We start from the raw sequence: 16,363 nt of genomic DNA, 5'->3' as shown, positions 1-16,363 counted from the left end.
AGGGGTATATGGGTCATACAGGAGTTAAGGGGTTTGTGGGTAATATAGGTGATAGGGGTCCGAGGAATTCTCCGGTCCTGCTGAAAATCATAATATAGTGCAAAAAAGAGAGAACAGTCACACAAAACCACACACCATATAATTTTAAGCAAGCATAAACTAGCCCAAAAACAAGTCCTTCCGCAGAACAACCCCGGTTACTTTGGGCAAGTAGTAAGGGTCATAAGTAATGTTTGCCTAAGCATGGTAATAAGGCTATGCCAGTTTATAAAGTGTAAAAAATATGAATATGCCACAATGGGCAATTTAATGGTGCTTCGAAAGTGCAGTTGATTAAAGGGGTGGAAGTGTTGTATGTAGTGTAGTGTCGGGACATTTGAGAAAAACAAGACAAATACTTTTGCATCCTCGAATTTATTTATATGATCAAACATTTTGCAAGGAAGTGTGTTTATCTTTCTCAGCCTGCTAGGTGCATGCATATCTGCTGGCCGATTCACAAATTTTGCAAAACCATTTGCTTAGTACTGGGCAAGCACATGTAGCACTTACTAAATACTTTAGTTATTTGTTTAACTGTAAGTTAAAACATAAAGCAAAATACCATAAAGAGTACTGACACAAAATTTTGTGGCTAATATAGCCTACGACATCGATTCCCTTGAACATGCGTATATCTACAAATTGGATGAACAATTATAGCTCAGATGGCCAATTATATGAATATTAAAGTTTGCGTGCCTGAACCAGTGCTATATGCCGCATCTCGCATCATTGAATCACTGAAAGTGACCTGAAGCTGAGTCCCAACTTCCAGGTGCCACCATTGTTGCCGAGCTCAGAGTTGGCACAGCTACATTATTGACATCATAGTCGTTGTTGCCTTTTGGCCACACTTGTGCTAGGAGGCTACTATTCAGTGACTGCTGTGTCCATGCCTAATGTAAACATGTGGAACGTGAGGATGCCCCAAGAAAATCTTTGCACCCAAACGAGAACGATCAACTTGACGACAACGACATTGTGCTGCATATGCAGCAGCAAAAGAATGTGAGCACATAACGCAGGCAGCACGGAAGTGCGTCAGTGTTCTGTGTGTAAGGAGGAAGAAGAACAATACGCCATAGTGGACCATCTCTTAAGCCAGAAGCGCCGAGCGGGAGCTGTTTGCCCCAGCGGCTTGATTACTGTGTCGGTTGTCACCGCCCACTTTCACTATTGATAGACCTGCTGTGCAAGTGCTTACACCTGGAAGCCCCGTTTATGTGTACCATTTAGCACACTAGCTGGCATATATTTGTTGCATTCCGTGGCTCGTGTTCTCAGAGCTGTGCCAAGATAAAACTAGTCTGTAATAAACAGACAGCAATTGTCCATCTGTCCCATGCTGCAGCAAGCAATCCGCCACATTGTGACTAATAGGCTGTCAACAATGTTAATATTGCAAGACAAAAATTTGCGTCAGTACCTCTTTAAGCAATATTCACTAGCCACAACCTCCAAATTTCTCACTGTCAGGGCCCCGTTCAGGGGCACCTGTTTGTCCTCTTGATGCACAAATACTCCAACACGGGGCTACTATGAGGCTCTTGTTCTAAAGCTGAAGGACACTCCACAGGAGCTTTGTGGCCTCCTTGCATCACGACCGCAGCCTCGCCCACTGCTCCTTCTTCTGCCTCTCAAATGAACCTGCAGGAGAAAAATGTCTCTGTGATCGTTTTTTCTGGTGTGGGAGTTAACATCGTTACACTCACTCTCAAATTATTGCTTTAAAACTTAAAACTTACTAGCACAACTACTTCAAAGAACAAAGTTTCAATAGTGAAAACTGATCCAAGAGGTTCCACAATTTTGAATTCAAACAGGTAAATAGAAGGTCTCACAGAAGAATATGCGTGGAGCTCTAGGCACGTGCATGAGTTGTGATCTGTGGTCTTAGCACAGCATTTAGAAGGGCACATGTCTTTTCTACTGAGAACGAAAAATGGGGTGAAAAATGTGAAGTAAACAATAAGTAGGGGTACACAAATATTCATATTTTTGAATATCTTTTGAATAATGTTTGCTATTCGATTCAATTTGTACTGCAAATTTTGCTATTTGAACTATTATAACTTACCAGAGACAAAACAAAGTCAATGTCTGACTGATAGGGACCCTCCAAATTTTTAATATGTTTCACCTCATCACACTCGTATTGCGTGAAAGCTGCCTTTCTGGCTCTGCTACGGTCACAAATGTACTGACTCTAGAAAAGGTGGATCCTAACAAGGAGATGATAGGTGTGGCAGAGGCAAGGGCTTATTTATAGTGGTTTTTGACCTGAAATTTGATCAACTCTTCGGCTGCATGAAATCGTGCATATAAACACATTCGTGCATACATAAATTCAATTGTGCAGTGCCTTATTCTTTATAAGGCAACTACGAAATGCCACCTTACCAACACTTATCAATTTTGCCAAAAGGAAGACTTTCATCTCATAAGAATAAACATTGGAAGCCTCTCCAACTTTTTTCTAGAATTTCACATGAAGTATTTGAAAAAAATTCTAGAAGTATACAAGAAATTTCAGAAAAATATTCAATTTGCACACACACTTCAATATTAGAATTCACTTTGGCACACATACTATAACAATAAAGTTCAAGAGAAGTGGGAAAATCAGAAATAGTTGAGCATTTTATCGGACACTTGTGCCACAGAGAATTATTCTCCTTGTTCTTCAAGCACTTTGAAGATGTTGAAGCAGGCAAAACCATATAAAGCATAGCCAATTAAGGGCACACTTGCACCAGAGAGAGCTTTTCCTCCTGTTTTTCAAATGCCTTGACGGTAACATTTAATGTCCAGCAATTTAAGGGCCCCGGTCATCTACTGTCATCACTTAAATCGTTTTCAAATTGTTCTTATAAAGTGTAGCAGATGGCAGATATACAGGAATTAGGCATACTAAAATGGGCATTTCTTTCACAAATTCAGTATAGTATACACAACACTCTCCATGAAGCAATTTAAGTCGCCCAGCAACCCTTTTCGGGCATGGTCAGAAAATGCTGCCGAGGGTAGTCGAGGCACCTGAGAGCATGTGAGACAAACATAATAGGGCAACACGCAGCTTGTTATTCATAATTTATTATCAGTCACCTGAAAAACGCTGTTTCTCCTGAACAAATAAGGCTCCGAATTCAACTGACTGCGCTTCAAGTGCAATGTGTACAACCGAAACCGGAGGCTGCCACATGCCCCTGCACCTGTTCGTGATTACACTGAAAAGAAGCCTCATGTTTGAAGAAAAAAAAGGGGGGGGGGGAATAAAAATAAAAGAGCTCAAGTTTAGAACGCACGTTGATAAAAAGGCATAGCTTCTTGTCCCCCAGTCATCCCCTCCCGCGTGGCTTTGAGTGAGCTCACTCGAACGAAAGGTAAAAGAAAGTACGTAAAGCATGTGACGAATTCCTGTAGCTCCGCTAGTACTTCGCAGATTGCAAAATTTTTTCCAACAGTCGATTTGGGATGAATAAGTTTCTCTAATGAAGACATTTGATGATTACTTGGAAAGGCTTTTCAGGGCTTCTTCATTACAAGGCAATGCGAACATGTGCCTGTAACATGAAGGTAGGAACTCTTCAACCTGATATGGTTTTGTTATGGCACAATGTAGTCATCACAATTCCAGCTTCCAGTTTTAAATTTAGTCGACCTGTTCCAAAACTTTACCCACTGTACAAACCACACCTTTAAATCAGTAAACTATTCAAAAATGAAGAAAATGCAATTATTATGTGAGCAAATACAATACATGGATATAAAAAAGATAAGTGCAAGCAGCAGGAGTGTAAATGGCATGCATGAGGAATGTCGTGGAACTGGTAGAGATTAGTATTAATGCATCAACAGCAAACAAAACAAAAATTTTCAAAAAAAAAGCACAGCTGCCTACTTTGTTGTTTATGAGGGCCAGAACTGTAAGCGGCAGTCCCATCACTGGGTGCTGCCCCTCGAAAAGCAAAAAAAATTTATAATTAAGTCAGCTATAAAATAAGGTGATTCCACACAAGCATGCAACCACAGCTGACACAAATGAGCACTTAAACAGCATTAAAAAAGAAGCGCCCAAGCACAGCCCCTAATGAGCCCTTTGCAGCTACACGAGCTATCAATAGCTGTTTCTCTGAAGCATGCATGCTCCTGCACCCTCCTCTGAAAGAAGGCACCGCGCAATAGCCAGCATGCTTCACACCAAATGCTGGTGCAAAAGCCCCCCGAAAAAATGAGAACTCAGGACACAATGTCATGTGGAAGCCGCTACAGTGCTATGAGAAAAGCATGCAAGAAACTTATTCATTTCAAGCCTTTGCCTTTATTTTGCTATGCATGGATGAGTCATGTCAATATTCCTCGAACCAGGGTGCAAATGGCAACTATTGGCACCCTTGTTCAAGAATTATAGCAATTGAGAATCGATATTAGCAGTTACCTCTTTTGGATTCAATCTCACTTAACTCTACAAAACAAAACGCTGGTTAAAGCAAATGTGAGTGCTCCCAAGAGTGAAGGGTTTTTGTGTTGTTAGTGACTAATGACGAAGTCTGGTGAGTCAACTTACGAGTCCATTAAAATATGATTATCTTTTTCACCTATAGTTTCAGTGCTCCATAAAAGCAATATATTGCATAATAGGTGCTCCAGCTGGCACCTTGCAGTGTCTCGTGGCAGTGTAGCGGCCTCCCTCCACATGGATTTGCGCCTTGAGCTCTCAATTTTCACAGCTCACACATATCTCAATGCACAAGCATTTGTGCACCGACTCAATATTTATAGCTGAGAGGCCAGAACTACAAGTAGGGGGGGGGGGGAGTCGAGGTTCTTTGACATGCCCTCCTGTGAATTTCTTCCCGGGACATTCTCATAAAATATCTGAGGTGCCATCTCTTTGAATACAGATTACCTTACTGGGTTGCAGTCACTATATAAAGGTCTGAGATTGAAAGGTTGTAACTGGAGCACCAATTATGCAACACATTGCTGTTAAGGAGCATTAAAACCATGTGTGGAAAAGATCATCAACTGGAGCACCAATTATGCAACACATTGCTGTTAAGGAGCATTGAAATCATGTGTGGAAAAGATCATCATATTTTAACGGACTCGGAAGTCTACTCACCAGACTTGTCAGACTTGCAATGAGCAGCGAGTCTGAGTCCACTAGTAAGGCCTAAGGAAAAAATATATTTCATGAGTGAGTGTGAATGATTCGCAGATTTCTTTTTAACCTATGCAGGGTGCTGCTCAATATAAGCACGCAGAGACAGGGTAAATGCAGAAGTGGTTCAGCTGGTAAGGTAATGTGTTATGATATAGAAGAGTTCTTCGGTTGTCCAGAGAAGTGTTACATTATTAAGTAGTACCATCGATCATCTTACATCGCTGCCGAGAAAAACACTGACCAGAAAAAATTTGAAACAATGCAGTGTGATGTTTTGCATACAAAACAGCTCCTAATAGCACCTTAATGGGGCATCAGTCAGTCGGTCTATGATGATTTTATAGATGATGCTGTGCAGTCACTGAGGAGGTGTTTTGAAAGAGAGTCTCGACACTGAGGAGTAACAAGTATTCACCGACTGCAGCAGGGGAGCTCCTGGTCAATACTGCAGTCTACATGGAGGGACTAGTCGGGCTGGTGATGAAATCATTGCTTGAAGGATTGAATATTCTGGAGTGCCTGAGTTTCATGCTTGCGATGAGTAATACTTGATGATTGTCTCACCATCATTGTTAGACCCATTTGAGTTGTCAAGTGATTTAACTAGCCATTCATTTAGAATAAAATATTGCAATGGCAATTATATGGACACTTTCAACAGCTGCTACCATTGAACATAAGGGCGCAGTTATGAGTGCTGGTGCGTGCTATTTGGATAAATATCACTACACGACTTGTTTACGTGGTGTGCTCTCAGCACTTTCTATTCGTTGAGACTACCGACAGCACAAAAACCCACTCACTCTCCGCAGCACTGACATTGACTTTAACCAGTGTTTCGTTTTGTGAAATGGAATCTCAAGAGTTAAGTGCTAACCTTTGTATAGCATTCCCATTTGCTCCTATTTCCTTCATTGCTTCGTGCTTGTAACAAAACTCTGAGCTAAGACTTTATCTTTGGACCCCAACCAGCATTTGCTGGCGTGCTAAAACAGGGGTACAACAGCCGAAATAGCATTTGGAGCAATTTTTGGAGCAGCAAAATGTTACTTTTGGAGCACTAAATTCCAAGTTCGGAGCTGGTTATGGAAAAAAAGAACATGCATTTTTATCATGACATAGCGAATTTGGAGCACTATAAAAAAAGGTGGCTTACATTTAGAGAAAAAACATGTATAAACAGTTCAACATAACCTAAATTATGTAGTGTGAGCATACTATTTACTACTATTTCAATGAAGGTAGTATTTTGAACCACCTCGCTAAGGAACCAATGATAAAGTCTATATTAGCGTTTACTGAACCTGTTAAATCAATTGACAAACTCTGAGAATTTCAATATCAATCTGCCGATATTGTGAGCTTGAAATTTGGAAGATTCGTAAAAACGAGAAGTAGAGGTGGTGAAAAAAAAAATTGGCACACAATTTAGTTTATTTCTGTAGAGAAGCATAAATGTCACACACTGCTTCAAATGATTGACAGTAGCTTATTTATACGTCAGTAATTATACTGGTACTCAGAATTTAATGGTGTACAAACGCATGAGTAACTGAGCAAGATGTGAAGTGTCCCAGTATCGCGAACAGCCCCTTGTAAATCTCAACACGCTTTTTCGCAGGCACCGGTCTAGTGCGGCAAAGGTGACTCAAGTAGCTTTAGAACGAAAGTCAACAAATTTTCTTACCGCTCACCACCCCCCTCCCACCCACCCTTTTCAGCATGGGGCTATGTGCCGCTTCGGCTACCTTGCAAGACGAGTTTGACCAGATAAAGTAACAACGGCGCACCCCCGTTGCCCCGGCGACGGTACTAGATATCTATGGTCAAGACCGTGGCAAGGACACAGCTTCCAGCCAAAATTTGTTATTTGCCACTGCTAAGGTAATCAACACCGGCATTTACAGCACGTCGAAGCCTTATTAAGCCATATCCGCGTTTCTGGCAAGAGAACTTACATTTTCCGCGAAGGGTTGGTGCAACACATTTTTGTTTTAAAGTTCTGCCATCCCGCCGATACGTATCTGTTGTGGTCAGCGGACCGATAGACATGCAGTGTTGTTACTTTATCAGGTCGATCACGTCTCACGAGCATAGGGTGGGTGGCTAGATTATTTTAGGTATATTCTAGGCAGTTTACTTCGGGTTTGCACGCTTTTAGTGATGGTGCAAAGCTGCAGGTGGCCGACATGGCCTGCATTGCTCACCGCAATTAGTACACCTGAAAAAAAATTGAGGCTTGCTGGGCATTTTGGCGCAGCGTGGTGCAATTTTAACAATTTCACGGGTTTGGCCCAGCTCGGTGCAACAATCAGGAATTGTATCAAATTGGCGCGATTGGCACAGCTGCTGCACCCCTGCTAAAAGGGCCTGATGTTAAACTGTTCAAGCTTTAGCAGTGCATTTTGGGGGATGTTAAGTCAGCCATTGGAGTCTACCTGGTCACTGCCTCCAATTAAGGGGTAGCGACAATAACTTTTCTGCTCTATGTATCTACTTTGCCATTATTGAATATGACAGCTCTGCAGGTGTATGTAAACACTGCCTTACTTCAGAGCACTGTGTTGATTAGAGAAGACCGGCAAGTCCCAGACTTCCACAAATTTTTTACCCTATTGTAATCATTTTTGAGCATGTAATGATAGCAACCAGAAGTTTATACTAATTTGTTCAGAGCCTTGCGTTCTATTGACCGAACCAAAGTATGGTTTACTTTATTTAAAAAATTGCATTTCTTTGCTCCTGTATATGATTTTGGACATTTTGCACACTTTCTTTAAGATCAAATGAAAGTTATTCTAAAGGATCAAGTTCAGTTCAGTACACCACCATGTGTTGCTTGAGTACGTGCACAAACAATCAGCATGACATCTTTTGCCATTTTAAAATTATCATACTGACATAACAAAAAATGCCATTTCGAGAAGATGGAGTTCTACATATGCAATAAAATTGCACATTTTTTTTTCTGTGCTGACTTATTTTTTTTACTGTGCCACCTTATCTATTTCACTGTGTCTGACTTCGGTAAATGCTTAAACAACACTAGTTGGACAGCCTTTTCTTTTTGCTAAAAAATGCTAACTTCATGCTTTTCGTCAATTTAGAAAGAAAATAAGCTACAAATATACCATATATAAAAGGGCCATTTGCTTTCAGGTCGCTTTTTTCAGTTGATTAAAAAAAGATACGCAGGATGAGGACAATACTGTAATATATCAAGCAAGCGCCCCAACATAAGCAAGTTCCATCCTCTCTCTTTCAAGATATTTAAAACATGTACGAACAACTGAGCAAGCACTCCCCCCCCCCCCCCGCCTTTTTGCCATTTCTGTAGTTTCCTTCACTTTCTTTATTTAGAAGCGCAACGAGGTTGCAGAATCATAGTGAATTCATGCATATTTATTAAAGTGTATCAGTTTCGTTGGAAGCACATGCGACTTTTTCACCATAATCTTGATTTTTTGATGCAAGACAGAGCAAGAACCCCCCCCCCCCTCCAATTCTCGTCACATTCACCATAGTGGGAGCACTCGCTCAGGATTGCACGGTACACGAAAATTGTAGAAAAAGAATCTGCTTTCATGTCTAGTAAACAATGAAAAAGTACTTTCTTCTAACGTTTGCTTACCCTGCTCCCTTCATACACAAAATTAATAACATAACCCTTACAAATATTATTTAGTTCTGTAGCAAGGAAATATGCTGCCCACTGATATTTTGAACTGCTCTTCTGTCAAATTTATGAACAGAATTCAGAACTTATCTGAACACCTGTATACTATACAATGTGCATATTTCTTGCTCTTACTTGCTTTGTACATAAGTTCGATTTATTGTCCTCACATTTTTGTGTATTCAAGTTCAAGCCATTCCTGCATTGGCCCGAGAAGGGGCCTGCAATATTGTAAAATAAAATAAAAGTAAGCTACTTCGAAATTCACATAAACTTGGTTCCCTACACTGACAGACACACGTAGTCTCAACCCTGTTCAAGAAGCATGAAGTTGGCAGACTTGTCACTTATTCTGCCCATTGAAAACATCAGTGCTATTGAAAGCTAAATTTCTTAACAGTACACACTTGCCTGACAGCTTCTTCTTGAAGCATGTGAAGCCCTGTCAAGGTGAGGCATCATTGGGAAGGACTGTGGTAGCGGCTCAGAAGTTGTAATACTGGTTGTGATGCAGCAATGGCTGAAGTGAAATATAGGTCGTGGTGGTGGTAGCAGCAGCTGCAGTGTTTCTGCCGAAGGTGCCTGACCTGGAGGATATCATTGAAACCTAAGGGGTGACAGATAATAGGCATTAGAAATCATGAAAAAGAATGTTCACTACATTATAGAAATTTGCAACTTAGAGTAATGGACAGCTGAGCTTATTGGTAGAGATTTATGTTGGACTTCTGTGAACATAATAAGCGAGAAGCGTAGCATGTAAAGGGTGTGTTGTGGGTAGTACCTACATTCACAACATAGCTCAGGGGCTAAATAGAGTGATAAACAGATACAACATAAATGCATTATGGCCACCAATAGACTAGGTACTAGGCGAGATATAATGTCATGCTGAAAAACATCGAGAGGGGACAAGAAGCTGGACTCACATTTGTTTCGTAAACACACCAAAAATTTTGTTGATTACCATACAGGCGTAAAGTAACATGTTCCTTTTAGCTTCGGCCATACCTACATAGGGAAGATGGGCCAGTGTTAACTATAGATGAATGAAAAAGAAGAGAGCGCGAACTACAGGCTCACCGAAAATTCTATCTTTAAATTGTCGAAGGTGTGTTGAAAGCACAGGCCGACCAAAAAAAAAAGAGTGAAGCTCACTCAATCGCAAAATGTATTTGCACATATAGCTCATTCAGATTCTCATTTATGGCCCAATCCGAGTTTGAGTGACTCGGCTTGTGAGGGAGTTTGCCGACCTATGGCTGAGAGGGGCTCTGAAGTCTGCCATTCCTTTCCTCCAAAGCCTCTATTTGTTGCTCAATCCACTCGTTCAATTGTAAAAATTTTCTCTTTCTGGAGGAGGCTCAATCAAACAAGCTTCTAATTGCCAGAGCCATCCTACAGGGCTCTTTTTCTTTCTTGAATCGCTGCCTTCTGCGACTTTTTTTTTTTTGGAGGGGTGGGGTGGGGGGCCTTGGGAGTGTATATAAAACCCAAAATATTACCACTCAGTAGAGACGCTCTAAATGCCATAAAATCCAGAGTAAGCACCCCTGACAGAGCAAGCACCTCCCTACTTTCTTGCTAAATAGAGGTGCTAAATAAGTAGCCTCTTCTCCTCTACCACCATCTTCACTGTTTTCATTTGCCGAGTGAATGCGAAATAAAGCCGTGTATGCATGGGCATTCAAGAAAGTGCTTAAGTAGACGCACAGATGTGCATTTTTTATTCTCAGTGATTCTTCCACTTCCACGTTAAATGTTGACCGATGACTGAGCAAGAGCCTACTCTTCAAATTTTGTCGAATTATCATTCACTCTTCAGGAGCACTTGCCGAGAATTTTTTGATAAACACAACATACTACAAAGTCTGTACTTTCCAGTTACATGTACCTCAAGACTAGAGTTGCAGTAACTACCTTACTAAGTCATATATTACTTCATAGGTAGCCATGAATATTCACTTGAATATCATACTGTCTGCTGTGTTGCTGACCGCAACAACTGCATGTGCTCCTTAATTTATAACTATTCAATAATTGCACATCATATTTGCAGACTGATGTTTATACAGTGATTTACCAACATGAATTTATGCAAATCATTACAAAATTAACTGCTTCATGAACGTAACAAACATATAGTCAGCATGAGTATAACTTGAGAAGCTTGCTTTGGCATGTTGACACTCCGGAGATACATTTCAGCTCATAAAATACAATGCCTATATTTTTCAAAGTCAAACTGGCCTCCGAATAAAAAGCAATTAAAATTTCATGATGCAACGCATATGTGTTGTACGATTTCTTTAGTGTGCCTGTCTATCTTATGAGGTCACAGCTTTCAGTTCTTGACGCAAAACCCATGTAAGCATGCCTCGGATAAGTGTGAAATGTGTGCTAGAATTCAATTTCAGGGTGCTGAGCAGTGCAGTGCAGCTGAAATTCATCAAATATTGAGCAACGTGTACAGCACCACTTTCAATACATGACAGCAAGGCACTGCAATAGTGTAGAAAATTAGAAGCATGATGTACAATATTTACAATGCAAACTGACTGGGAATGAAGCAAGTGTAAAACTATGATTTTGTTGACTGAACGGATCAGATAATTCGGTAAAATCATGGGGTCAGAATTTTTGGGCTGAGTAATTCATTTCCCAAAATATTGCAGTCAGCTCAATACAGCACAGCTGGTATACCATGGTTGGACACAGAGTGAGACTCTAGTGCTGCAAACTGCGTGCAGTCAGTTCCTAAAATGCTGACTGGTCATGAAAACAAAATGATAAACGGGTGCCATTTTGACATTTCTCTGGCACTACCATGATGTACTCCAGAACTAAAGGTGCAATACAATCAGAAGCATTCCGATAAGCGCAAAGAAATTCAAGTGAACCTTCTCCAAGAAGAAGTGCATGGCTGCTGTGTTTGGGGAGATAAATGGTGGTGTTTCCTTGATAAAATAGGTGAGGCTTAAACCCACAAAGACTCATGAGATTTGCCATCTGCATCGGCTCCTAGTTAAAGATATTCGTGACACGCTGTTTCGCTGGCCACGCTTTTGGAGACGTAGACAGGGCTTTTCTTTCAATTGTGTTGAAATTTAGTCATTTGCACAATCATAGTCAGCTGTGCAGCTGTCGAAAATAGCGCCAAACGGGAAAAAATGTTCAGATTCCCTTGGAACAAAGATAGAAAGTTGAAGGAAATTTTGTGGAGAGACATGACGAGTGGTATATGTCTAGCGTAAGGTGAGTAATATTTATCGACAATCCTGCATGGATGGTTGCATTTGACATATTCGGTATTTACGTACTGGCGCTCCCAGCAAAGATCCATGGAAGGTTGACTACGTGCCATCAAAATATTGGCACGTCGAAAGAGAATCTAAGGCGCCAAGACTGAAGTACAAAAGTCGTTTGGATGTGTAGTTTTCATCAGCACAACCACAATCACTATCTACACAGCTACGACAAGCATACAGCATTTGTTTTAAAATGCACGGCCGCTATGCAACGTGCAGCCAGCTAGCTTGATACAGAAAACAGCAAGACAGAGCAGCCAACAGCCGCACGATATCATGCCAGGGGTGACACCGTGGAATGCACGGCACCAATTGCAGTGATGTATACACAATTAGTAGTGGTTAAGAAGGTGACGACTTCGTACCAGTTGGAAAAAATGATGTGTCAGTAATGCTATGTAGACAAGAAAGGGCGCTCCACTATTCTATATATAGAACAGGTATACAATGTGTTGCTAGTGATTTCAACTGTTCCTCCAAGCATTCATTACGTAGTAAATTTATTCATACCTGATCTGGTACACATGCGAGCAGGACAGGTAACAAGGCTTAACAAACACGGTGCCTGACTGTGAGGTGAGCATCGCCTATACCAGCTTGTTCACAAAAACGATGCAATGCCGAAACGCCTAAGAAGCTCGACTTTACTAAATAAAAGTCGATGTCATTCATGAACATTTTACCAGGCCGTCACCGCTGAACACGTAGTTTTAGTAACATATGATACTCATTGCACATGATGAACGTTGATACAAGATACTATATATCCAACAATCTGAGACAGCGACAGAGTGTTTCAATTGCAAATGCAAAAACAGCTGAGCGCCCTCACTGAGGCAAACACGCAAAAATAAGCACATTAGTCGGTGATGTGCATTATTATGCAAGTGTAAAATTAGTTGAAAGACGTGACAACCAAGGCCACGCCACTTAAAAGAAAACACATAATTGTGATAGCACATACAGTCGGTTGTTTGCCACTTCAAATGAAAATATTATTTGGCAATCACAGCACATGCTTCTCTTTTGTGGTCAGTCGTAGGTGCGGCCATGCTATTGTGTGCTAGAAATTTGCAGCATATGCGTCGGGATACCATGAAGAAAGCGAGTGACACGGATAAACGCCAATACTCAAGGAGTGATGCAGCACGCAGAGAGCCATTGAAATGGTAGCTGGTGCAGATGGCATGAATCCCATGAGCCTTTGCAAGTTTATGCCTCACTTATTCATGGGACATGGCATGACCCTCACTGCAGTATTGTAGGTCTAACTCTCAAATGTCTACAGAGCGCAATTAAGAATAAGCAAAGAGAGACATAAGACACTGTCTTTTTTTTTTTTTCATGACAACAAGGGGCCACAGAGGAAGCAGCGGGAAGTTCAGTCGCCCAACACCATACAGACTCAACTTAGCTATCTCTGATTGCCATATTTTTGCTAACATAAAATGCTGGCTAGGAGGCCTGTGCTTTCACCCGGTCCTGTTCTTCGCTCTGCTGCTTGATGCAGACTCGCTTACTGAACTTCTAGGCGGAGAGTAAAGGAAGTTGCAAGGCAGACAGTTCTAATGAAGCCCTTGATCAACATTTGTTGTGCTGAATACTAAATCACTGAGACTCTTACATTACTAAGTCAAAAGTGTGGTTGCTAACTATTAGTGCTGTTCTTTTTCTTTGTAAGAATCATCCCGGCAAAACTGACGTATTTACGTGTGGTGCCAGTATTGTTGCTAATTATTTCTGTACCATTCTCCTTTCTTGTAATTCCACTGCAGCTTGGGCTATGCTAGGCTGAGGTATTGTGAATAAATAAATTAATGAGTTGGTGCTACACACTGTCAAATGTCTGAATCAAAATGGCAAATATGTACAGATGTAGCTGGTATATGTACCTAAACAATTCAAATTAAGCAGTCTTCATTTTCGCTCTGGTTACTACTTCACGACCGAACAGAAGGAAAAAAAAAAATTGCAACATAGAATGAGTGACCCTTGCCTAGCCAATTAGCACAAATGTACATGAATGAGCGACTATTGTATAGACGTGCGGCTTGTGAAAGCAACCAGGACATTGGAAGTTAGCATTTTGTATATGTTGTTAAAATAAGTTTTACTATTAAACCACATTTACCTTCCAAGTTCTGACGTTCTTTTCACAGTCACTCTGGTAGAAACGATTGTGTTGCACGGCGAGTCGTTTTTTTTCTCCATCTGCACGAGGTCAGTAAAAATAGTTTAATCAGAGAACACATAAAGTTGGAGAGCAGGCTACTATAAATAACCACACAAATGAAAACGTAGAATGTGTGACTATTACATGCGAACAATAAATAAATGCAATGTAGTGCAGGTTTGCCATCAGGAATAGCGACGTCGACTTGTTCATATATTAATAACTCTACCAGTGTCACACCGGACATTTCCAGCCCCATCAGGGCCGACCCGAATGCGGTTTTTGATCGCGATCAACAGTGCCAGCTACAACTTAGGTCACTGTGCAGCCGCACATAATACATTTTGATCCAGATCGGTCATGATTGCGATCGAAAGATCCCATGGGACACGAGCGCGCGGTATCAGGTGCAGCATGCCAACATACACAACACACGGATAAAATGTGCCACATAAAAAAATAAAACACACACGCACTCAAACATGTTTTCGTTGTGCCCTCCTTTGTTCGCCTAAACGCACGCCAGCGAAAACGTCATGGAAAATAAAATGACACTCACCTCAAAGAAGGTGGACATCCCTGTAATAGCAGCTCTTCTTGATGTCCTTACCCGGCTCACTTTGCCGATAATGGCCTTTTTTGCCATATCGGCAACGCTCAGCGATATGAAGCACTTCTCGAGGTTGTCCACAACGGCGCGGTAACCGTCTCCGCAAATGACGAACGTGACTTTTGGTGCACCCCGCATTTCAAATGACTTCTCACGGTTTTACTGAACCACATCTGTTTCACACCTGCCGCACAGTTCGAAGAGGCATAGAGGCTGCACACAGGAAACGTTTAATCCGGTAGCACAAGACAAGCAACAAACCCCTTCGCACAACCTGCAAGCGCCATATTGACGACGAATGACTCCGAAATGGGCTTGTCTTGGCCGCTTGTCGTTAACCGACTCTCCCGCAGTTACAATGAAAAAAAAAAAAAAACTCGAAGCTGGCGAGAAAGAGAAAACTCATTGACACAATTTCAAATTCATAAACTCACGTTTTTTTGCACGCATAAAAAAGCATGTAGTAAGTTTGATTGGTCTCAATAGATTTTTTTTTTTTCACGCTACCAAAAATTTGTATTTTGGCTTCGGTAGTGCGGCTCTCAGGTGGTGTTGACTTATAGCTCGTAAACATCCGGTCGCGCAAAAATGCAAATGGCAGTTAAGCATTCTGCGATGACCCGTTGATTCTCATCGACGCAGTAACAAACTGGACCTACCTACAGCGGAGAGCATGTGGAAAAAAAAAAAGCTTTTTTGAACTTCACTAAGGTTCCCAGCTGATTATTGTTCAGCAGCATGCCGTGACGGCATACGTTAACTGGCGTACATAAGCATACATAATCGCCAAAAGAACGCGACCAGTACACCCAACTTCGAGGAGACCAACAGAAAAAAAACATATAAAAAATAAAATTCGTTCATGTTAATCTAGATTAACGACGAAAGCATAAAGCGCAGATCTGCGAGATGTTGACTATTTTTTGTTCAATACACAGAGTAATGGTAGAGATATTCTCGTCTGGGCCCTGTAATTAGTGTGTGGTGTTGTTTAGAATTTTTTCACGAACCGTAAGTGTTACATAGATGAGTATTCAGCTGACCTTACTGTATCTGTAAGCATTAATATATTCTTTATCTTGTATATGCATATGCCAGAATTCAGCGTAATAGTGTAAAAACAGCTGAGCTGTGGAGAATTATCTTTGGCTAAGTTGTAAATTATGCGTAAAGCTCTGTTTTGAATAAGGTGGAGCTTCTTTAAAGTGCTGCTAGTAGGAAGAACAATTAAAACGTGAGACAGCTTAACGCACGAGACTGGCCTGCCCATCCCTCAGCAACTTTTATGCTAACCAAACTTCTAGAATTTTACATGGCTAGCACATTTTTTATGTTTCTAGAGCTGCAAGTCACTGATTCCTGTCATAGCACATGCTCTACCCCGTGG

The 16,363-nt window shown here is 41.2% G+C and overlaps 1 protein-coding gene across 4 annotated transcripts; it reads right to left on the bottom strand.

The window, feature by feature from the left end:
- Positions 1–395: 395 nt before the first annotated feature.
- LOC142803937 (uncharacterized) lies at positions 396–15,313 on the bottom strand. Of its 4 annotated transcripts, none has more exons than XM_075890270.1 (4): positions 14,926–15,312; positions 9,297–9,492; positions 5,168–5,218; positions 396–1,689 (listed from the first exon to the last, which is right to left on the bottom strand). In XM_075890270.1, exons 1-2 carry the CDS (start codon positions 15,112–15,114, stop codon positions 9,370–9,372), a joined length of 312 nt encoding a protein of 103 aa, XP_075746385.1. In that variant the 5' UTR covers positions 15,115–15,312; the 3' UTR covers positions 396–1,689; positions 5,168–5,218; positions 9,297–9,369. The 4 variants fall into 4 exon arrangements, with proteins under 4 accessions (XP_075746385.1, XP_075746387.1, XP_075746386.1 ...); XM_075890272.1 differs by lacking the exon at positions 5,168–5,218 and adding an exon at positions 14,325–14,404 and having other exon boundaries at positions 14,926–15,301; XM_075890271.1 differs by lacking the exon at positions 5,168–5,218 and having other exon boundaries at positions 9,293–9,492; positions 14,926–15,313.
- Positions 15,314–16,363: the final 1,050 nt, after the last annotated feature.

The sequence above is a fragment of the Rhipicephalus microplus genome, chromosome 3 (assembly GCF_043290135.1).
Source record: "Rhipicephalus microplus isolate Deutch F79 chromosome 3, USDA_Rmic, whole genome shotgun sequence".
Classification (NCBI taxonomy): domain Eukaryota; kingdom Metazoa; phylum Arthropoda; class Arachnida; order Ixodida; family Ixodidae; genus Rhipicephalus; species Rhipicephalus microplus.
Note: the sequence above shows the minus strand (reverse complement) of the source record. Positions and strands in the feature narration are given on the sequence as shown.